General features: G+C 43.4%; 1 protein-coding gene across 1 annotated transcript; it reads left to right on the top strand.

Annotated features, from left to right (window-relative positions):
* The first annotated feature begins 1,924 nt into the window (after positions 1–1,924).
* GCM1 (glial cells missing transcription factor 1) lies at positions 1,925–22,834 on the top strand. Its single transcript, XM_081094132.1, has 5 exons — positions 1,925–2,537; positions 12,363–12,615; positions 13,774–13,886; positions 14,876–15,004; positions 19,342–22,834. Exons 1-5 carry the CDS (start codon positions 2,463–2,465, stop codon positions 20,074–20,076), a joined length of 1,305 nt encoding a protein of 434 aa, XP_080950258.1. The 5' UTR covers positions 1,925–2,462; the 3' UTR covers positions 20,077–22,834.
* The last annotated feature ends 1,489 nt before the right edge of the window (positions 22,835–24,323 follow it).

The following is a 24,323-nucleotide window of genomic DNA, read 5'->3' as shown; positions in this document are numbered from 1 at the left end:
ATGACCAGAGCCTGCTGAGACCTGAACCAGGGATGAGATTTTTATAATACAGTATTGCCTGCATCTCCATACGAAGTCAAAAGGTAAGGAAGCCAGAAATCCCCCAAGAAAATGTAAACATAAGGGATGCAGTAATGGCCACCCCATTCTTACAGGGTTCCATTTTTCTAGTTGTTTTTTTGGTAGAAATGATGAAAATTGAATACACTTTGGCCCGAGTTGCTTTAAAAAGAGAAAGTCTTGACAAATTTAGACTTTTTAATCCTGGAGAAAAGCTCAGTTTGTTTATGTCTTAAGGGCGGCAAATAGTTTTTTCTTCTTTTCTATGATTTGCTCCTATCCTTCGGTGAAATATTAAATTCATGTTCATTTATTTGGCAAAAATTTATATCAGAAAAAAAATTAAAAGACAATCTAGTTATTCTGTAGCAAGATATTTGATTCCCCTCTCCTTAATTTAAAAACAAAAGAAGTGTGTCTATATTAATTAGGTTTAAAACAGTGTTTTTCATTTCGGGAAATGTGAATCTTGTTATTCATTTGTTTTGTTTTTTAGAAAAAAGTTCAATCTATCCCAATTAGCGATAACAAATTTTAGACCACTTGAATCACTGTTGCTAACTTTCAAAGAGGTAAGTACATAAATCTGTCACTATCACATTTTCACTTGGTATTTGTGTCTAATATACTTGTTACTAAAGTCTTCTAAATTAAAGTCAACCTGTGGCATCATTTCTTAATTAACTCAATGTTTATTTTCCAAACATAGAATTTGATTTGAAACTCACGGGAATTTCATTTTGCATGCCAGCGTTTGAAATAGGAAGTGGGGACTTCATGCTCTTTGAGTGTGTGAACACTAAATGATGGGCGAGTGTGGGTAGACAGGGTCGGGAGGTCTCTTCGATTCCGTTTAGCTTGTTATTTAATGGCCAGACTTCATTTATACGTTCAGGTCAACAGTCTTCTCTATCCATACACTTGGAGACTTGTCAGTGATTGACAAGTGTTAGGGTTATATAAAGTCACATAACTAAGGGGCAAAGCTCATGGGACCATTAATCAGCTTGTGGTTTGAGTTTGCTGTTGAGGAGTTCTACATAACACCATCATGTCCCTTGTTTTTACAAGAACACCAGCAAATGGTAATGATATAGATCTATGGTTGGGGCTTTGTGCACGCAGAGGGCTGACTTAAGTTGTACTCAGATTTCCGACTACGTGCGGTATTGGCACCGCTAACCTCACACTGTTCAAGGGTCAACTGTACATGCAAACGTGTTTCACTTCGTATTCTACTAACGAGCACATTTCACCTGCAAAGTGATTCGTTTTTCCTCAGTAGAACACCTCGAACTAATGTGTTTTCTTAATTTGTAAATCTCCTTTAACGGATTATAATTAGAAACTAGAGCAGTATTCTTCATGGGGAAGAAATGCAGTTTGCACCAAAAAGTTTTGAATATTGATTGCTTACATAAAACAATTTAATCAAAGTAAGGTGAGACAGAATTTTCTTGTGGGCAACAGGAAAGAGTGAGGTGGCTGAGGATGAAGTCACAAAGTCCTGAAAGACTGCTTCAAGTGACATGATAAGAAACATGATGTTAGAGCAGTTCTCATACAATCCCCCCAGGGGACGTTGGGCAATGTCTCTAGACATTTTTTTGTTGTCACAACAAAGAAGGGTGGTTGGCTACTAGCACCTAGTGGGCAGAGACTAAGGATGCTGCCAAACAGCCTACAGTGCGCAAGCTAAGCCCGCACAACAAAGAATGATCGGGTCCAAAATGTCAGCAACACCAAGGTTTTAGAGGAATCTCATACAATCATGTCATTTGATCATATTTGAAGATATAAAGTGCACACTGGATTTATCGGGGAGACCAACATTAACCTCTGTAGCAATTTAGCTTTAAAAAATACTATACAGACACGACTGGTCGTGATGTTCCCCTCCTAGAATTTCATCCACATGTGAGCTAATTTATGAAGGCATTTCCGTGGAAACAGCTCCAAGCCAGCTCTCCCCCTCAAACACGGGCATGCATTTGGAGGAAAGACCCTAACCATTGGCTACAGGTGACAGCCATTCCTGCTAGAACCTTCGAAAGCTGGGACTAGCAAGGACCCAGGGGTTAGTGCATGATCACCACACTTCTGATTCCCACTGGCCAAGCTTTCTTTCAGCAAGATCTCTTAACGGCTTCTAGCTTTTATTTCTAGCTGTACGTTGGTGATTGCAAAAATGTCAATAAAACAGGTTTTTCAGTTAGACAAGCACTGATTTATATCTCTTTAATGGTCAGTATTATTATCATTTATTTTTTTTAGCATCAGAAAATAGTCTCTTGGTCTAAGCTGCTTGAGTGGACTGATCCAACTATAATTACGAGCAAAATCCTGAAGCACTGCTAACGGGAGTGAAATACACAGAAATTGGTGGCTGACCTGACTTTGCCATGGAACCTGAGGATTTTGATTCTGAGGACAAAGAGATATTAAGCTGGGATATCAATGATGTCAAACTGCCACAGGTATGTACTGGCTGTAAGAATCTGCCTTCAATACAGGGTGGGGTGGGGCAAAAGTAGGATTACAGTTGCTTGTATGGAAAATTATGCAGTAATTGATAAGTAGTAATGCAAGAATAAAGTCTGTGTTTCATGTCCTCACAACTGCAAACCTACTTTTGCCGCACCCGGCATTTGGCTATGAGGCCGTGACTATTAGGTTGCTAAGACTTGGAAGGAAATCGGTGGAGGTTCCTATTGGGTCAACTCCCGTCCTCCGGAGCTTCAGCTGGACACCTGGGTCAGGAATTTTAAAATATATATTTTTTATTTATTTATTTATTTATTTATTTTTTTACAGAGAGGAAGGGAGAGGGATAGAGAGTTAGAAACATCCATCAGCTGCCTCCTGCACACCCCCTACTGGGGATGTGCCCACAACCAAGGTCATGCCCTTGGCCGGAATCAAACCTGGGACCCTTCAGAACGCAGGGCGACACTCTATCCACTGAGCCAAACTGGTCAGGGCTGGGTCAGGAATTTTAAAAGAAGATGCCCAGCCGAAACTGGTTTGGCTCAGTGGATGGAGCGTCGGCCTGCGGACCGAAGGGTCCCGGGTTCGATTCCGGTCGAGGGCATGTACCTGGGTTGCGGGCATATCCCCAGTGGGAGATGTGCAGGAGGCAGCTGATCGATGTTTCTCTCTCATCGATGTTTCTAACTCTCGATCTCTCTCCCTTCCTCTCTGTAAAAAATCAATAAAATATATTTTTAAAAAAATAAAAATAAATAAAAGGAGATGCCCAAACCTATGATTTGAGTGGGTCTTTACTTACCAATCCCCCAACCCACTATTTTCTCGCCGCCCCCACCCCCCTTATAGACTGAAGCAAAGAAAATGCTACTTCCTTTCTCATTCAATAGTGGCTCAGGTTGCACCCTCCCTGGCTACCTAGAGGCATAAAATCCATGCCAGGTATTTGCCCATAAATAGACTCTTCATAATGCACACGTCCCCCCACAGCCTCATTTGCTATAGTGATGGTTTGAAACAAAATCTGTAACTGGAATGTCCAAATGGGAGTGCCCGTGTTGGGGCAGCACGCTCTTCTAGGACTTTTGTAAATAATACACACACGGGGCTGCTTTTCAGCCATAGAATGACTTTGATTGTATGTTTCCTTGGCCTTCATCTTAACTCTTAATTTGGTGGAAAGCATTGATTAAAACGGGCCCCCCCCCCCCCCACCTCCCTCTCTGCTAGTTGAAGGGTGCTTCACTGCGAGTCATTTGGAAAGGTGACTAGGAAAGCTAAGACAGAGATCAGCACTGCCAAGTACTGAAAAGTTTGAGCTGGTCTACCTGATTCTGGGGAACAAGAAACTTGAACTATCCAAGCAGCGGAGAGGGAAGGGAGATTCCACAGTCCTGATTCATAGCCATTCCAGATTTTCACTCTAGTGAAGACTTCCAGATCTTTTCACACTTTACACTAATTTTCTTTTGTTTCTCTTTATGATTAAATATTTTTTTAAAGATTTCTTTTGTTTCTCTTTAAATTCCTCCCTACATTCTCTCTTGGTAGATCTTGGAAAAGTGGAGGATAGGAAGTGTGCCCTACTTTTCATTCATTTAAGAATGATTAAATAAACCACAGCTAAGTCATAATATCTATTTTAGGGATTTGTCTTTTAGTAGTCACCATTGGTTTACGATTATTGCAGCCGCAGCTGTGTTAGGGGAAACTTTAAGATACATTTTAGTTACTCCTGGCTCAAGGACCTGTATTTTTGCCTATTCCTAATTTCATGATTGCAACTCCCCAATGTAAGCCAGGCATCCTCCAAATCAAGAGCTGAAGTACGCAGGACCATAGATGATTCTGCAGTGTCACATCCCAGAGCAGGAGCTTTTGCGGGGTCTGAGAACCCCTGAAATGACAGGCCGCACTGCATCCTGACATCCATTGTTTTCTGGAAGAGGATCCAGATCACCCATCAGATCAGACAAAAGAAAGAACTACCTCCCTGCAGGGAGTCTCAGGGCTCATTACAGTACATGTCCCAACACGAATTCTCAGCATAAAAGCATTCTCAGCTACCCAAGACATTGAACTGAAACATTTACCACAAAAATACACATTCAATTTTGGAAATGGACCATTTACAGTTCATAGAAAAAGTTTGATTCCTCATGGAAATAACTTCAATTTGTTAAACACGCCACAGAAAGAATTAAGAGTATAAAGGTCCCTTAGCGTTTTCTAAGCAGAGACAACAGCATCCCCAGCTGGTTGTTTGCTGGCTCTGGAACCATATCAAGAACCAGGTGAGATGAAAATAAAAGGCCTTGGAAGGATTTCCAAGCATACCGGGTTTTATGTTTTGTGAGCAAATCTGGAGGCTGAATGGTGACTATGAGAAGCAGGAGACAAAGCCCTGGCATTGAATTCCAGTTCTGCTCTTTTTATTTGTAGAACCTTGGGGCGCTGTTTACCTTTCCCCAGGCTCCCTTTCTTCTGAAAAGGAGGTGGTTGCACTAAATGGTCTCTTATGTACCCTTTTAGTTCTAATAGTCTAGATGGCATGACCTGAGATTTGGGAGGTGGCCTGCATTCTACACCTGCCGGCCCAGGCCTACCATGATGCCTGGTACATATTAAACAACAAGTGACAAACATGGAATTTATTAATGGATGACCTCATTGTTTTTAATCTGTGTAACTCTAAACAAGTTGATGTCCTGAAGTCTTAGTTACCTCCTGGGTAAAATGAAGACAGCAATTCCTATATACCCTGCTTAAAGCTCTAAGCTGTTCAGAGCAGTGTTTCCCAAAATGTGTTCAGTAGAGTATAAGTTATAAGGGATTTGTTGTTGTTAATCCCCACCCAAGGATATTTTTCCATTGATTTTTAGAGAATGGAAAGGACAGGGGGGTGGGGGGTGGGGGGGAGAAAGAGAGAGAAAGAAACATCAGTGTGAGAGAGACGCATCAATTAATTGCCTTCCCACACTTCTGACCGAGGCACATGCCCTTGACCAAAATCGAACCTGGGACCCTTCAGTCCACAGGCCAACGTTCTATCCACTGAGTCAAACCAGCCAGGGCAACTTGCAAAGAATTTTAATGGGTGTTGTGAAGAGAGGAAAAGAGAAATACTAGGTTCAGCGAAGTTAAAGATTTCTTTACAGCAGACTCAGAGCCTTTCTAACTGCCCTGTGCATGGGTGGCTCTCACAGGAGGAAGCCCTGGTAGGCAGTGTTGCCCTCACCTATTTTTTTAAATATATTTTTATTGATTTGAGAGAGAGAGAGAGAGAGAGAGAGAGAGAGAAACATCAATGATGAGAGGAAATCATTGGCTGCCTTTGCACGCCCCCTTCTGGGGATTGGGCCCACAACCTGAGCATGTGCACTTGACCAGAATCAAACCCGGGACCCTTCAGTCCACAGGCCAATGCTCTATCCACTGAGCTAAATGGCTAGGGCACCTTCACCTATTTTTGACCATGGAGCCCCTTTTCATGGAGTTTCTCAGGTGGTTACTCTTCCTCAGACCACCTGTTTAGAAGTTTTTTTAAAAAAGTTATTTAAAGGATCAAATGCAATGGTTTGTTATTATTATTAATTTCCCCACTTTCATCCTCTGTACCACCCATACAAAGAATTTCTACTTTATTTTTCATGATTTTATATTCTTACCAGAGTTGTACTTCTGCAACCCATGGGCAAATTCCTGCAACTTGTAAAACAAATTCCTTTCCTGTTGATCCACTCACGTGCTTCAAGTTTCACAGTGGTCACCTGAGTGAACCCTGACTGTATCAGGTCCTGGAAACTCCGTATCACTACGTATCTCAGATTTATGGGCTCACTTTTTTTATAAAATATTTTTTATTATTATTATTTTTTTTTTCAGAGAGGAAGGGAGAGGGTTAGAGAGTTAGAAACATCGATGAGAGAGAAACATTGATCAGCTGCCTCCTGCACACCCCCCACTGGGGATGTGCCGACAACCAAGGTACATGCCCATGACCAGAATCGAACCTGGGACCCTTCAGTCCGCAGACCAACACTCTGTCCACCAAGCCAAACCGGTTAGGGCTATGGGCTCACTTTTGACAACTGTTACCAGGACATCAGACATTTTTTGAGTGACTATAATGTGCCAGACACTGTAGCAGGCTCAGGGCCACAGGGGTCATTGACCTGAACTAAGGGAACAAGATTAGTGCCCAAATAAAGAATCAAAGCCATGTCGAAAAATGCTTGCAGTGCTTAAAGGAGAAAGTATGTAATTCAGCAGGACTTGGGCATGGAAAGCAAGGTAGGGCACCTGGCAAAGGGCTTTCCCCAGGGAAGGGCATTGTAAAACTAGGGTGGATTAGGGCAAATGAAGAAAGCAATCAAGACAAGAAAGGCATGAATGCATAGAAGAGACTGACAGATCTCAGAGGGGAAAGGGGCGATAGGGACAGGAAGAGACTAACCAAGTCTTCATTCGAGGGAGCTTATGCATGGTGCGCAGCAAGGAGATTGGGGAGGCTGGGGACTGGAGAGGTGGTTTGGAGCAGGCTATCGAAGAGGACTGGGTTATTTTACAGGCAGTGGGAAGCATTGCCATCAGGTTTGGATTTAGAAAGACTACTTGCCCTCAATGTTTCATCCCTCCCCAGTTTGTTTCTTCCTTCTTTCAGCTGCATATGTGTCTTAACAACCCTTCATTTCACTTGTTTCTGGTCACTCCTCTAACTTGTGATTATTTTGATACCATCTCTCTTTAACCTAGTCCGCAAGGAGCCAGCCCGGAAGGGCAGGCACTTAAATTACTCAGAACCATCATTGGTAAAAGTCTGTTTTTCCAGGCTAATCTAATACACCAGTTTTGCATTTTGAAGGTTCAAAAAAGAATTGCTGTAGGCTTTCCTTGGTGCAAGCAGCAAATGTCCAGTGCTGGTTTAGTTTTACTTCGCTAAAAAATGTTCATCGCATGGTCCCTGAGAGTGTCACACGCTCATTAGTACGGATTGTAATACTTGAGAGCCTTGAATCCCTAAGAAATTCGCCCCCCCCCTTTTTTGGGGGGTTGAAAATTGAGAAGAGAATCAGTTCCCTTTTCTCCTAAATAGTACCCACTTCAGCAGGAAGATGAGAGTAGCTACTCCGTTCTTAGCACCAGCCAGTTTCTCTAAGCAAAAGTACAGGGTGTTCCAGCAATACCACAGCAGACACATACCTGGAATCATTTTGTTCCTAAGCATGAGCAGTTTTCAGATTAAACCCATGGCCAAAGCCACACTGAGTCATTAACTCACAAAATTCCAAGGCCGAAGTACATGTTTTATAGACAGAAAACAATGAGGACATACATAGGTTAAGTAGAAATGCAGACCAACCTAAAAGCTGGTGAGCCAACTACAAAGAGGCCGCACGCATCTCCGATTAGTTAATTCCTGGATCATGATTTTAGCCAGCAAAGTTTCTTTGGCTTTTGTAGGAGATGAGTGAAAACTTATTAGCCAAGGTGAATGTCGGAGCTCTATCTGTGAATTCATGTGACTAAATGTGATCAGAAGGAGCCAGCTGTCGCAATCTTTGTGTCTTGGTGCTGGGGAGGGAGGTAACAGGTCCCAGATTCTGGGTTTCTGGTCAATTATTATCTGGCTGCATGATCAGGTCACATTGACGCAGATACCCATGACTTTGTCCTCTTTGTCCAGTTTTCTTGGTATCCGGAAACTCCCTGGGCCAGCGCAACCTATGTGGGCTTTCATGTTCATTGGCTCCCCTGTGATTGGGGCCAGAATTCTGCTGCCCTGTTTCCGGTGTGATGGGCTCGGGCCCAGTACTGCACCCGTAGTAGCAGAGCTCTCTCTGAGCACCTGTCAGGGATCCCTTGCTTAGTGGGGTGGAGGGGGGAAGGGAAGGGAGAAGAAGGTGACAGAGTTGAAAGCTGGGCCACACTGGATCACCTCGGTCTGAGTAACTTAGGTGCTTTTTGTCTGAGTCTTGACCCCTTAACGAAGGAAGGAAATGGCAGGTTTAGCCTAAGCAGGAATTCCTGACTCAAACGCATTTTGTTGAATAGAATTTACCTTTTTGAGAACCCTTGGAGTTTGTTTTCATTTGGCTCAGAAGAGATAAATTCTTGAAAAGTTGTGTGTAAATCAAAATGCTGGTGGAATTGTTTTTCCATAAGTGACATCTAATTTTCCCTTCTAACTCATTTGCTTTAAGATGTATCTGTTTGCTATTCCTGTTTTACTTGGAAACATTTATTTTTAAGGACTTAATAAGCTGTTATAATGAAAGAAAACCTGGTAGATAATTGCTTTATCTGAGACTAGACTGTATTCCAAATGAAAATCAGTTTTAATATAATAACCTAATCAGGTAGGTATTTTTGATGCCTCATTTCAGAATGTTGATTTTAATTTATTGTTTTATATAATAGCATATTCTTAATTCTTAAGGTACTCTGTTAAAACTTCAGTAGTTAAATAAATTAGAATGAGGAGATGATGAAGGGTGATCTATGATTATATAGAGTTTCAAGGATTTTGAGAGTTAGAGGATTAAGTCTTTTAGTAAAAAATTACATAGAGAAATCATAAAAACATTCATGAAGCCCCCAATATATTACCAATGAGATTATAAAATATAAATTAGTTAGATTTACATGTTGGAAACCTTAAGAATATTCTCCTTAAATTATAAACTTCTTAACCAAGAGGAAAAACAAAGAGTTACTCATGAAAAGTTAGAAATTAAAATAAACAAAAGATCTAAAAAAAAGAAGAAAATATTTTGCAGGAATTTGCTAAACACAATTAAGAAATGATTATTTTTTCTTTTTACATTTTACCTCTCCTGTGCCTTAAATTTAAAAGGCTTTCAAAAGTCGCTATCATTCATTTGACACCTGGGTGGGTTCCTTTGCATTGTTGTGATCTGGCTTTCCCTTAATTTCAATGTCAAAAAAGCTTGAAGATTCCACAAAGCATCCAGGTAAAAAAAACTGGGCATAAATAAATAGCCAAGAGAATAGCTTGAGTCCTTTTACTCCTAGTTATTTCCTCAAGTCCATACGTTGTCAAAATTGTTGCATTATTAGTGGTACCAGAAACCTAGGGTGCCAGTGGAGGGGCTGTGAGGAGGGGGGGAAGGAACTGAAAAGACAGTAGAATGTAGATCATATTGTGATCCTTAACACAAATCTCAAGAATATTAAAATAATAAAAAACACAGGGTATATTCTCCAATTACAATGGAATCAAACTAGAAAATAGCAAAAGACAACAGGAAAATCTTCCAACACATGGAAGCTAAACTATGTATTTCTAAATAACCCATGGGTCAAAGAGGAAGCCTTGGGAGAGATCAAAATATACACTAAACTGAGAGAAAATGGGAAAGAGAGAGACAGACAGGGTGGCGATCATTTTCTTTCCTCTGAGAACAGGGCGTCTTCTTTAACCAGAACCTCTGAGCCGCTCTCATAAATACCTTCCCCTCCTCCTGGTTCATGGGATTTATGCCAGTGACCAGCCTAAAGGGCCACTCAACTTTAAAACATGAAAATCTCAGCTTCTCTAAGTCCTCCTCTCCCGTCTCTGCTACCCTGACACTGTGCTTTGTATTTGCGTAATTGGGATCCACCAGTAGATTTGTACAGTCCAAACTGTTAGACAAAGGTACACATTTTAACCTGCGTTTTGATTATTTCCGAAGGTAGAATGTTATGCTTTCTGTAGCACTTCTGTGACAGGACACAAGAGAGCTTTATTTGGTGCTTAGGCCAGAAGGGAGAGGAGAGAGGTGGGTGGAGAAAGCAGGAGATGATGAGGCTGCCTGAGCTGTTTCTCTCCCTCTGGGACATTGAATTTCATCCCGTTCAGAAGTACCCTTCACCCTTCTCTTCAGGGGCAGCCTCCCCTTCCCAAAACGCAGGAGTTCCTCAAAGGGCCCGCTGTTGTCAGTGCCCTGAGAAGGAAGCGGGTGGAACCAGAGTTGCAACAATTAAGTTTTGTTGTGTAGGCACTTGGACTTGCATTAGGTTTGGCAAGGTTTAAGGCATGCAGTGGCCCCTCCGTGGGCCCTTTCTCCCTGAGAGCTGGGGGCTCCTACAGTCACATTGGCTGGCCGGTGTGACCCCAGGTCTAGTAGATAACAGTCAACACTGATGTGGAACTTGCTGTGGCCAGTTATAAACATTTTGCGTATGTCAGACGATTCCATCCTCAGAACATCCCTGTGAAGTAGATGCTCTTGTTACAGAGCAGGAAACAGGCACTGAGAGGGGGAGGAGCTTGTTAAGACTCACACCCAGGTCATCCGCCTCCATTGGCCATGCTCTTAGCCAGGAATTGGCTAACTTCCTGTAAAGGGCCAATTACATAGTATACATTTAGGCTTTTCAGGCCATCCAGTCTTTGCCAGAACTGTTTAACTTTGCTGTGGTAGCATGAAAGTATTCATGGGCAACAGTCAAGTGCATGGAACATGGTTGTGTTCCAATAAAACTTTATTTACAAAAGCGGAGAGTGGGTTGGATTTGGCCCATGCGTCAAGTTTGCAGGCCCAAGCTCTTAACCACTAACCTCTCAAGTGCATAGAACCTCTCATATTTCCTCAGACCTATCTCAGCTCCCGTGACATTCCACTCAAACAACTCTCATTATATAAAGCTTACAGATCTGCTCGTTACAGTACTGTCTGAAGTGTGCTTTTATCAATGTTCCTGTTTCAGAGAAGAGCAAAGTGAGGCTTCGGGGACAAAACCCCTTGCTCAGAGTCTCCTGTCACACAGTTCTTTGTCATGTTCTAAACTTGAAATCTAACTCAATGAACACCAGTCCCCTGATCACTCCTTCTGGACCTTCTGGAATCTTCTAGGCTGATCTTCCAGACTCTTCTTATACCTTGGCGGGTCTCTGGGAGCTGTGGGGATGGACACAGCCCGAGTTTGACTCCTGAGACTGTTTAATAATTCTCACGCTAAGAACCAGGTGGGACTGTCTGATGGGGCTTCTGTGGACTAAAGTGGGGCCTGAGGAATGTACTCCAGGCTGTGCTAAGTATTTTTGTATATTATCATATTTAATTCTCAGAACTGCTTTTGAGGTAGACACGTCTTGTTATCCCTATTACACAGATGAGGAAACAGATACACAGAAAGCCAAATACCTTCTGCTCACGATGGAGTGTCTTTGTTTAGTTAGAGGTTCAGCACAGGGAATCGTGCCAATCCTGAGCAAGAAGATAGAAGCTTCCGGTCAAAGCAATCTCCTCCTTACTCCTCTCCCTGTTTGAGAAACATGAATACAGGAGTGGAGAAAAAGAAGACCTCCATAAGGGCGGAAACGGCTCTCAGACTCCTCCTGCGCCCGGGCTCTCCAGTTCTCCCACCGCCAAGGACTTTGCCTTAGCCTTCCCAGGCTTAATATGGTAACTGCACGGTGGTATGAGTTATGACCTCACTATCCTGCCACAAGGGTGTTTCCGCATTAATTGTGTCAACACAATAACGTTACTTCACCCTCAAAAATTCTTAGTGAGAAGTGGTCATAACTCCTATCACCAAGGGCTGGAGAAGCCGCCATCGGGTAGAGCTCAGAGGGCTGAGTCACAGCTCCTTTCGGTCCAGGGAGCAAAGGTGCAGGGACACGGCTGCTGCTGTACGGCCTTCTCGGAAATCACCATCACCGTGGGAGCCAGGTTGGTCTCTGCCAAGGGTCCCTGGCCTCGCTCTTGGGCGCCAGAACCACCTTCCTGTCTATGGACTCCACGGTGATGGACAGTCGGGCCTTCTAGCTTAAAATATAATGGTATTCTTTGTGTTTCTGTAAGGATGTGAAAAAGATAGACTGGTTCCAAGAATGGCCGGATTCCTACGAGAAGTACATCTACAGCTCGGAGGACAGGAGCGCGCAGAGGCACCTGAGCAGCTGGGCCATGCGCAACACCAACAACCACAACTCGCGCATCCTCAAGAAGTCCTGCCTGGGCGTGGTGGTGTGCAGCCGCAACTGCTCCGCCAAGGAGGGCCGCAAGATCTACCTGAGGCCTGCGATCTGCGACAAAGCCCGGCAGAAGCAGCAGAGTGAGTGGGGCTCGCTGGCGTTGGAGAGGAAGCCATTCAAACGCTCCCACTCAGCTGGGCCACTACATCCCAGCACATCACAAGGGCTCAACCTTCACACTGGAGGAGACCAAGGCTGTCCCTATGCAGAACATGTTAAGGAGAACCGCCCCCCCTTTGCCCCCACAGGGTACTGCCCCACAGGTCTGCCTTGACCAGAGCATCCACCATTAAAACTGCTCCCTTGAGTTTAGGCACCTAACTCAAGGCCTCTGTTAAAAGGCAGATGCCAATTATACCTCAATGAAGCTGAAATTTAAAAAAATGTAAAGAAATGTTTTTAAAATGTCTAATATGTACTGATGTTTTATGTAAAAAAAAAAAAAAAAAGGAGATGCCTCACTTATGGGACTAACATTAATTCATCAGTGAACCCATATAAAGTTTAGGAGAACGTTGTCTATTAGATTTGCTTCCTGACCTTGTGGGGGAAAGATCCCTGTATGATCTCAAGGAGTGCTTTGATCTGGAGTGGGAGCACCGGGGCTAAATTTGCAATTAGACTCAATTCCATGACATTTGGGTTCATGCCATAATCACATGCGGAAATGTGTGCTCCTTTTGTTTTTTATCATGTTCATCGGATTGTGAAATACATTCAGCATTCCCTGTGCCTGGTCCATTTCAGACCTCAAGTAACCTCCTGTTCTTTCCTTGTAACTTGTCTTCAAGACTTGCTCTCAAAGCAGGATCTAATATTGGTCATTTATACTTGAGTGAAAATTTAGCAGCTGCGTTCTCTCTCCCATGTGGCTTTGCTCCTTGACTCTTAGTTGTAATCGTGAAGTAAAGAATTTTGTCTTCTTTTCTATGAAGAATTTTAACTTCTCAGTAAGTACATAGGGAGGGATATTCTGCTCAGGAGACCTCTCCCCTAACCTGTGAAATACCCCGTTCTATAGGCCGCTTCCACTAGCCACTGTGAGACTGATCTGGGCCGTGTGGTGGCCAGGCTTCCTGGGGCCAGGGGTTGCCCAGTGGATGGAAGTGCATAAAACTGGCCCAGATGTAGTCTCTGCCATTCCGGCTTCCTGGTTAACACCACCAGGGCTGCCCGGGCTCAGGGGTCAGCTGGCATGGCTCGGTGGCACGAGGTCACCTTCTGCTGCACTTTTGCAGGGAAACGCTGTCCCAACTGCGATGGGCCCCTGAAGCTCATTCCCTGCCGAGGCCACGGGGGCTTCCCGGTCACCAACTTCTGGAGGCATGAAGGACGCTTCATATTTTTCCAGGTTGGACTTGGGTTATAGTGATAAGATGCCATTTCTCTTTAATTCAAGACATGGTTACAGAGTATGAGCAGGGGTTTCACACAGGAGATGTGCAGGTGAATGAGAGCAGACACCGACCCCGAGGCACACTGCGGGCGAGCACGTGCCTGTACCCCACCCCTCAGCAGGGGTGCCTGGCTGCCTCTGCCTCGGGCTCCGTAGGGTTAGTACGTGATCGCGCTCAGGCCAGCAGCCCTGCCTTGTACATAGCCTCACAGACTGAATACCAGCTCTGACTTCTGAGTTGCTCTGCAAACCTAACACTGCCCTCCCTAAGCCCCAGTGTTCTGTAAAACCTGGGTATTGGGAAGTAAAAGCGGGAGCGGTGGTATACACAGCGGTGAGGAGTGGCCTCTGCCAGTGTCTGCCTGGGTTCGCAGCAGCGGCGTGCTGGTAACCCTGCCCTTCCCACTCCCCCGAAAGGAAAGTGTTCTGATTTTCAAGGTTGGCCCATTCCTGTGCTGTAAGTCTTCCCATCCTGGCTGATTTAAAGCAATCGGCTGTTTTTAACAACCAGCTCATAGAATTCCTGAATCTTTAACAATTAGTTCCCAGCTCACCCACTTACCAGGGAAGTGACCCAGGCACCGCAATCTCTCCATGCCCCAATTTCCCATTTCGCTAACTGGGAATGATAATGACAGCATGTGCCTCACAGGGTTGTGCTGGAGGTTAAATGAGATCATGTGCAATAGGCATTACTTGCTATCCCGACGCATAGGACTTTGCCATGTGGGTGAGAGACACCAGGAAAAGGAGGAGCATCATAAACAAAAACAGGCAGGCAAGAAAGTGCTCGGTGGACTTGGGAGGTACTTAAAGGGTGTAGCCAATCTTGTTACAACACTCAGCTGTAGCAACACACGGTCATATGACAGGGCACAGGGTAAAATTTTACACACCATGAAGTACCATCTGGTCATTTATTTTACATCCTTGTCTCCTTTAAGTCAAAGGGAGAACACGATCATCCAAAGCCAGAAACCAAAATGGAAGCCGAGGCAAGAAGAACAGTAAAGAAAGTGCAGGTGGCATCTTCCTCCGTCTCCTTAAAGCTGAACAGGAGCCCAGAGGCAAAGGTAACCTTTCCCCATGTGTGTTCAGAACCAGACAGCAACTCACCACCCCTATGGTGGGGCAGTAGATTTCTCCAGCCCCTTACCTACAAGTGAAAGCAGAAGTCATATCCCGCCAGGCTCACCTGTAAGCCAGCATCTGCCACACAAACTGAGCCTGAGGGATCCTCTTAATTTCTACCATCTTTTTTTTTTTTTTTTTTGCATTTTAATTAAATCTTTATTGTTCAGATTATTACATTTGTTCCTCTTTTTTCCCCCCATAACTCCCCTCCTCCCAGTTCCCGCCCCACCCTCCGCCCTCACTCCCCACCCACTGTCCTCATCCATAGGTGCACGATTTTTGTCCAGTCTCTTCCCGCATCTCCCACACCCCTTTCCCCCCCAAGAATAGTCAGTCCATTCCCTTTCTATGTCCCTGATTCTATTATAATCACCAGTTCATTCTGTTCATCAGATTATTTATTCACTTGATTCTTAGATTCACTTGTTGATAGATGCATATTTGTTGTTCATAATTTGTATCTTTACCTTTTTCTTCCTCTTCCTCTTCTTAAAGGATACCTTTCAGCATTTCATATAATCCTGGTTTGGTGGTGATGAACTCCTTTAGCTTTTCCTTATCTGTGAAGCCCTTTATCTGACCTTCAATTCTGAATGTTAGCTTTGCTGGATAAAGTAATCTTGGTTGTAGGTTCTTGGTGTTCATCACTTTGAATATTTCTTGCCACTCCCTTCTGGCCTGCAAAGTTTCTGTTGAGAAATCAGCTGACAGTCGTATGGGTACTCCCTTGTAGGTAACTAACTGTTTTTCTCTTGCTGCTTTTAAGATTCTCTCTTTGTCTTTTGCTCTTGGCATTTTAATTATGATGTGTCTTGGTGTGGTCCTCTTTGGATTCCTTTTGTTTGGGGTTCTCCGTGCTTCTTGGACCTGTAAGTCCATTTCTTTCACCAGGTGGGGGAAGTTTTCTGTCATTATTTCTTCAAATAGGTTTTCAATATCTTGCTCTCTCTCATCTTCTGGCACCCCTATAATTCTGATGTTGGTACGCTTGAAGCTGTCCCAGAGGCTCCTTACACTATCCTCGCATTTTTGGATTCTTTTTTCATTTTGCTTTTCCGGTTGGGTGTTTTTTGCTTCCTCGCATTTCAAATCATTGACTTGATTCTTGCACTCCTCTGGTCTGCTGTCGGGAGTCTGTATAATATTCGTTATTTCAGTCCATGTATGCTTAATTTCTAGTTGGTTCCCCAACATAACATCGACGGTCTCATTAGTTTTCTTGTAGATCTCATTAAGTTTATCGGCGGCTTCTAAACAGTTCTTGAGAGACCTTAAAAGTGTGGTTCTGAACTCTATATCTTCCATTGGCAATTTTGTCCTGTTTCTTTGTCTCCGCATTTTGTTATGCTTCCTTGGTGCACCCCCTAGTGGTCTTTGTGCGCAGTCTTATAGTTAAACCTTGATTGTTGTAGCTAATACCAGGGAGGGTTTGACCTCCAGGCCAAGTGGCTATGAGAATCAGCTGTGTCTGCAGTGAGAGAACTTCTGTCCTCTAGGGAGGTGCTAATCCAGCCTTTGCCTGAGGCTATCCGGCAAATGCCTGTGTGCAGGGCTTGGGCGGGGCGGATCTCACAGGATCAACAGGGTGGGCCGGAGAGAGCAGTTATGGCGGCTCTCAGTCCTGTCCCCAGGGGCTCTGCCTCTCTGAGTCCCAGCACCCGCTGCAAACCTCGGAGAGAAAGCTGCACTCGCTCTGACCGAAGCCAGATAGTCCCGCTTCTCCCTTCTCCCGTTTGAGTCTGGGTCCCTAAAGACTCACCTGTATCTGGAGCTCAGAGTCTGCGACTCCCTCCCGATTGAAAACGCCAACCGCGCCCTCCGCCGCCAGCCCGCTCCGCACCTCAGAATTTGACTTCAGCACTGCGCCTCCTCTGAGTGTCCGTATGCGTTTCTCTTTCCTCCTAGTTGCAGGACTTCCACTCAGCCAGCGTTCCTGTGGTTCTGGGTGATGTCCGTTCCGTTTTTTAGTTTCACTTTTGAAGTAGTTGTTCAAGGCAGCAAACTCCGGCGTTAACCTATGCTGCCATCTTGGTTCTCCCGGTTTGTTCGCATTTCATGTCCCGTGGTGGGCTGTGGACTCTGCTCTGCGCCATCCTCACTTCAGAACTTAAGCTGACGGAGTACACACCATCTGAGGCGGTGCCAACTGCAGAGGCAGAAAGGGCAGCAATTTCTACCATCTTTATCGCATGCTCTCAACATAAATTCTATGTAATTTTAGAATCATCTTCCCTACCACAATGAAAAAGAAACTGGAATTAGTACTTAACTTACATTTTGGCACTCTATAATTTGGTTCTCAGAGAATCAGAATTAACTGAAATGACCTCCACAAATATTAGCCTCATGCTTTCTGCCCACATTTTCATTCTTCCCTAAAACAGATTACAGTTAACCCTTCCACGGTGCAAGGGCTAGGGGCACTGACTCCCCCCCCCCCCCCCAGTAGTAATAAATCTGTATATAATTTTTGACTGCCCACAAAGGATTGGTTCCCGGATACCCTATGGATACCAAAAACCACAGATGCTCAAATCCCCTACAGAGAATGGTGAAGATCAATGCAGACAGACAGCCCTCTGCATCCACAGACTCCCAACTTTGGATCCAAATAGTATAGGTATTTATTGAGAAAGATCCGTGTAAAAGTGGACCAGAGCAGTTCAATGCTCCACATTTCTTTTAAGTGTTATTTGTTTCTTGTAAATCTTCACCAGAGGATGTTTTTTTTTCATTGATTTTTAGAGAGAGTGGAGGGGTGGTAGGGAAGGGGAGAGAGAGAGAGAAACATTGATGTGTCATAGATTGCTTGCCTTCCACACATATCCCAACCAGGGCTGGGGATTGAAACCCCCAACCCAGGTACATGCCCTTGACTGGGAATTGAACCCACTCCCCTTTGGTGTGCGGGCCAGTGCTCCAACCACTAAGCAACACTGGCCAGGGATGCTTCAAGTTTTTTTCAGGAGGACTGAAATGGAGTCATTCCATCCCTGGAAGCTCTAAATGGACCTTAACATTTTAAATATATATATATGACTTGTGTCTCTTATCAGGAAATGTAAGCCCCAGGTCCAAGTAACTGGCCCCTCATCCCTCCTCCCAGCCGTGGGACAAATTGAAGGGCATTTCTTCCCACTCACTTCCACCTGGTGACAGTCTCTCCACCCCATCCTCTTATTAGTCAATAGTTTTGCATAGACAAGAGGATTATTTAATCCTCAACCACATTATTTTCCTAGGATTCACTGGAGGAAAATATGCTTTCTCTTTACAAAAATAAATTTACCGCCTGGCCGGTGTGGCTCAGTGGTTGAGTGTTGACCTATGAACCAGGAGGTCATGGTTTGATTCCTGCTCAGGGCACTGGCCTGGGTTGTGGGCTTAATCCCCAGCGTGGGGCATGCAGGAGGTAGCCGATCAATGCTTCTCTCTCATCATTGATGTTTCTATCTCACTCTCCCTTCCTCTCCAAAATCAATAAAAATATATTAAATAACAATAATACATTTACCATTTCATAGTCTAGAAGTCCTATTTATGATTCAACAAAATAAGTTTAGAGAAAAATCTCTTGAGGAAAAAAATACAACAACCCTAGTCCCTTGGACGTCACACAACACTGAAAAATAGAAAAGTCAAGGAGGGAAGCAAGAGAGGGGGGGACCCCCTGAGAGTTGTACTGAGCATAAGACCAATCTGTGATGCTGTAATTTGACTTTTCTTAAGTAGCCCTTGTAAGTTTCTCACACAGGCATTTAGGATATGAGGTTGGCGTATGAGGGGAAATGTTTACTAGCGGTTCTCAACCTGTGGGTCGCGACCCCTTTGGGGGTTGAACAACCCTTTCACACGGGTCGCCTAAACCCATCGGAAAACACATATATAATTACATACTGTTTTTGTGATTAATCACTATGCTTTAATGATGTTCAATTTGTAACAATGAAATTGGGGATCACTACAACATGAGGAACTGTATTAACGGGTCACGGGATTAGGAAGGTTGAGAACCACTGGTTTAAACACTCATGTCAGAGTGAACGGAAATTTGGCGCTTACTGGTTAGTAAGATCTAAAATGGAGATGGAATCAGCGTCTCCTCTTTCAGACCTTGAGAGGCTGTGGTGATGCTGCTCCGTGCGTCTGCGCTTCGAGCATGCCAGGAATGAGGAAACTCGGACAGAGCACCTATTTGTACAGAGTAACTCATGGGTGCCTGGGGTAGTTGTGTCCATCTGCTTAACTTACACGGGCTTTTCGCTTTCCTTTCCAGTCTGTTCCTGGTGAAGCACCAAGTTGGGGGAATTTACCTTTAAACTGGTCTTTCCAGGAAAGCATCCACCTGCCTGGTGGTGACGGTGGACTTTTGACGGCTGGCATCCCCCATCAGAAGTCACCGAATGAAGGCTTATTTAAGAGCTATGGTTTGGGGGGAGCCGCTGATCTGGCAGACCCCACTTCTACTGTGGGCCCCTCTGAGCTCTATGAGAAATGCAAAGTGTCCAACACTCGGATCTATGGTGCTGGGGACCTGCTTCAGCCTCCTGTCCCTGGAGTCCTCTCTGATTACAGTGATCTGCAAACATGGAATAAAAGCGCTGCTTTGGGAAGAAATCCTCTTAACGACAACGTGTGTCCCAGTTACCCCTTCCCCCAGGCTGGCTGGCCTTATGACTTCCCCCCACCCCAGAACGCTTTAGATCCCCTTTCTCAGCAGATTCCAGTGGAACCACCTTCAGCCAAAACTGGCTGTCTCCCGTTATGGCCAAGTCCAGGGGCGGATCTCTATGAAGAGAAGGTGCACATGGAGTTTAACAGCTACTACCCTCCCACCACGTGCCATTCGCCTCAGGAAGACCCCTTCCTCTTTACCTATACCTCTTATCCTCACCATCAGTATTCGCTGCCAGGCAAGAGCAGCAAGTGGAATTTTGATGAAGAAATGAGGTACGTGGGTCTGGATCACTACAACAACGAAATGCTTCTCAACCTCTGTCCTTTAAGATGAACCCAATCTGAACCCTTGTGCACGGTTCGTACATATGTGATTTGGTGCAGTCACTGTGGAGAAACAGTATGGAGGTTCCTCAAAAAAATTAAAACTACCACATGGTCCAGCAGTCCTCTTCTGGATATGCGTATATCCAAAGGAAACAGAATCACCGTCTTGAAGGGATATCAGTACCCCATGTTCATTGCACCATTTTTGACAACAGGCAACACGTGGAAACTGCTTAATGTCCACTGATGGATGAATGGATAAAGAAGTTGTGGTACAAATATAAATAATGGAACACTATTTAGCCATAAAATAGAAGGAAATCCAGCCATTTGCTACAAATATAGGTGGACTGTAAGGGCATTATGCTAAGTGAAATAAGTCAGACAGAGAAAGACGAATACTATATAATTTCACTAGATGTGGAAACTTAAAAAAGAAAAAACCAAATTCTAGAAACAGAGGTCAGATTTGTGGTTTCCAGAGGCAGAAAGAAGGTAAGGGGAAGGGTTGGATAATTGGGTAAATATAAATTTATCTTCTAGATAAAAGCCTATAATCAGATCATGTTTTGAAAATCTTGTTTCCCAGTTATTGTACCCTATTTAATCCATGGCCACAAAGATTTTCTCCTAGGTTTTCTTCTAGCAGCTTTATTTATATTTTCAGCTCTTACATTTAGGCGAGCGTTCCACGTCTCATTGATTTTTGTGCATGGTATAAGGTAACCAGGGTTGAATTTCATTTTAGTTTTGCATGTGGAAATGAAATTGTCTCAGCACCATATGTTGAAGCACAAGTTTTTATCACAATCTCTGGTTAACTGACTATCCAGAATCGCTGCTTTTATGACTGCTCACAGGTAGGCTATTTGGTATACTATAATTCCATTTCCTTTTTTAGACAACAGTTTGTTTCTCCTGGAGTTGATAATTGTCTCAACCCATTGCTTAATTTCCTTTATAACTAACAATAGTTTATCCTCAAAAACTGCCTAACCATAAGAGTCCTTTTGTTTATAGTAACTCATATTTTCCTTAAAGAGAGTCCTTCTGGAACTTTCCATTTCTCCTCAAATGTGGACAGATTGCTCTCTAATCCTGCTGCTCTGCTGCCATGCTGTTTCTCTTCACCATCATCGTTGGACCTTCTTTCCTCTCCTTTCTCTGGGATTCCATACCTTTTTCCCTTCTTGGTACATTCCCTAGTTTTTTTAAAATATGTTTTTATTGATTTTAGAGAGAGAAGAAGGGAGAGGGAGAGAAACATTGATCAGCTGCCTCCTGCAGACCTGGGAATCAAACCGGCAACCTGATGATGCTCAACCAACTGAGCCACACTGGGCAGGGCTATATGCCCTAGTTTGGTGGAGCACATGCCACACTAGTTCCCGAAGGAAAGATGGATGGAAGATACAATTTTGGGGCCCATGCATATTTGAAAATGTCTTAATTCTATTCTCATAGTTAAGTGATATTTTAGCTGAGAATAGAAGTCTACATTGAAAATAATTTTCATTCAAAAATTTGAAGTTACTGCTCCATTGTCTTCTAGCCTCCAGCATTACTAGCGAGAAGCCGGAAGCCATTTTGATTTCTGATCCTATGAACATGGCCTACTCTTTCTTTTTTGGAGATTTTAGGATATTTTTGTTACTTTTGGTTAACTGAAATTTCATGATAATGGTGTTGGTGTGGGTCTTTTTATTTTTTATTTGTTGTACAAGGTCCTTCTTGACACTTTTAACCTGATCATCCAGATCTTTCAGTTCTGAGATATGCTTTTGTATTTTTTAAAAATACTTCCTACTGTGAACATGGCCATGGCCCTGGAGCCTGAGGGGGTGCTGTGGGGTCAATGAGCACTGGCCCCAGCCTACGCTCCCTGCATACGTTCACAGAGAAACATAAATGGGTAACAACAGAAAATGGTATTGGAATAGCAGGATCATTAATTTTGCACAGGAAGCTTTGGGAAATGTTGTAGTCTCCTGAAATTGGGACAAAATTGAACAAAGGTGAGTTTGGTACTTTGGGAAGTGTGAAAGCTGCTAGTGAACTCTAGTCTCCTCTATCAGGAAAGGTAATTGGACTTAATGAAGCTTATGCAGAAAATCCAGGACTTGTCAATAAATCTTTTTATGAAGATGGTTGGCGATCAAGATGACATTGAGTAACCTTTCAGAACTAGGTGAACCAATGAGTGAAGAAGTATATGGGAAATACATAAAATCTACTGAAGAGTGAAAATGGAAACCCCTAAGTACAGTAGTATGAAACGACTTGATGTAACATAATTGTCTTAAATTAGTGGTGGACAAAAGATTTAAAATAGCAGCTTTTAGTCATACCACTGAAAAAAAGAAACTACTTCCAACAATGCTACAAATGATTGCAGATGAACAATATGCATCTTTTTACAACACCCTCTAATGTTTAGGCCAGGCTACAGTTATTCGGAATTCCTGAAATTATCTGTGGTAACAAGTAGTTATAAAACTTATGTAATTCAAAGATAACATTGTCATAAAACTTTTATAATGTAACTTGCTTACATCCATCTCTAGATTTGGCTCATAATACTCATTGGTCTTTCCATTGGAAATAACTGGCAGTGAAGACATGTTTTTTATTAGTTGTACAGTGTTGGATAATTAACAGTACTACCTTAATTTTGCAATATGCTGCTTTTGCTGGTGCTATTTTTATACAGTGGAGCAATTGTCTTGCAGGAAAATAAGAAACAGTCTAATAATAAAACATTCAACTTCATTAAAAATAATAATTGCCTTTTCTTTCTTTTTCTGGTTCTTTTTGGAAATTCTTTTAGTTTGGTATTATACTCAACCAATTTTCCTTGGCACCTACTAATACACTCACCCTGACCACTGCTCAAGTATCGACTATGCTTACTGAATAGCCACTGATTCTAAGAACCACACTTGGGAATAGAGAAAGTTACAAGACACAATACCTGTCTGAAGGGATCCAGATCTATTTAGGTCAAGATAAAATACAAATATAAAAAGCAACTAAAGCCCAGGCAGTGTGGCTCAGTGGTTGAGCACTGACCCATGAACCAGGAGGTCAGGGTTCAACTCCTGGTCAGGGTGCATGCCCAGGTTGCTGGCTCCATCCCCAGTGGGGAAGGCAGCCAATCGATTCTCATCATTAATGTTTCTATGTCTCCCCCTCCTTTCCTCTCTGAAATCAATAAAAAGGCATAAAAATAAATAAAGGGCAACTAAAATGGGACCATGGTTATTATTAATTACTATAGTATGGAAGTTTATTATTTTTGATACTGTCATGATCCATATGTGTCATCCATCTATATCCTATTTAGCACTTGGCTCAATGCAAGGCTCCTGGAAATGCTCAGTGTATGTAATTAACAGCATGTGTCCAATGTAAAGGCATATCAAAGGTTAATCAAAATCAACAATGGCGACAATCATTCTGACTTGGATGAACATGTAGTAAGACTAACAGGTCCAAAGTAGAAACAGAATTAGTTCTACTACCTTTGTTTTGTATAAAAACATTAAAGTCATTTATCATTTAGTTCAAGGTGGCAGACCGTATTGACACTTTTGTCACCTCTTCTGAGACCTTATTAAGTAGTAAAGTATAGGAATATAGTTAACCCATGAGCCAAGAGAACATAAGGGAGATAAGTGCACCAGAAATGTCAGCAAATTTCTGGGCAATGGGTTGTGGGTGGAGCACATATTGACCTGTACTGAGGCTCAGGGGTGAAATGGAGGAGACAGAACTCTGGAGAGGCTGTGAGCTTGATGTCACTGAGCTGCAGGGTAGGAAGGAGGGCAGGAGGCACTGAAAACAGTGCCAGCACTGAAAGGTCCTTCCACAGATCAGCTGCTCCCAGCCAGGCCCTCTCCCAGCAGGCATCTACCCAAACACGGACCCTTGGGAATAAAAAAACTAAAAAATAAACATAAAGCCCAAGAGTTATCTCAAAAGACATGGAATTAACTACTCTAGGAGGAATAAGACTTCTACTAGGGTGCTTGTTCCCCAGAATAAAGCCCTTCTCCTGCTTGCCTTCGGAGGACCAAGCTCTAAAGCAGCAGTTCTCAACCTGTGGGTCGCGACCCCTTTGGGGGTCAAACGACCCTTTCACAGAGTTCGCCTAGGACCATTGGAAAACATATATAATTACATATTGTTTTCATGATTAATCACTATGCTTTAATTATGTTCAATTTGTAACAATGAAATTGGGGGTCACCACAA

Source organism: Myotis nattereri (genome assembly GCF_964212035.1).
Source record: "Myotis nattereri genome assembly, chromosome: 6".
Taxonomy (NCBI): Eukaryota; Metazoa; Chordata; class Mammalia; order Chiroptera; family Vespertilionidae; genus Myotis; species Myotis nattereri.
The sequence above is the reverse complement of the archived record's forward strand: the minus strand, read 5'-3'. Positions and strand labels throughout refer to the sequence as shown.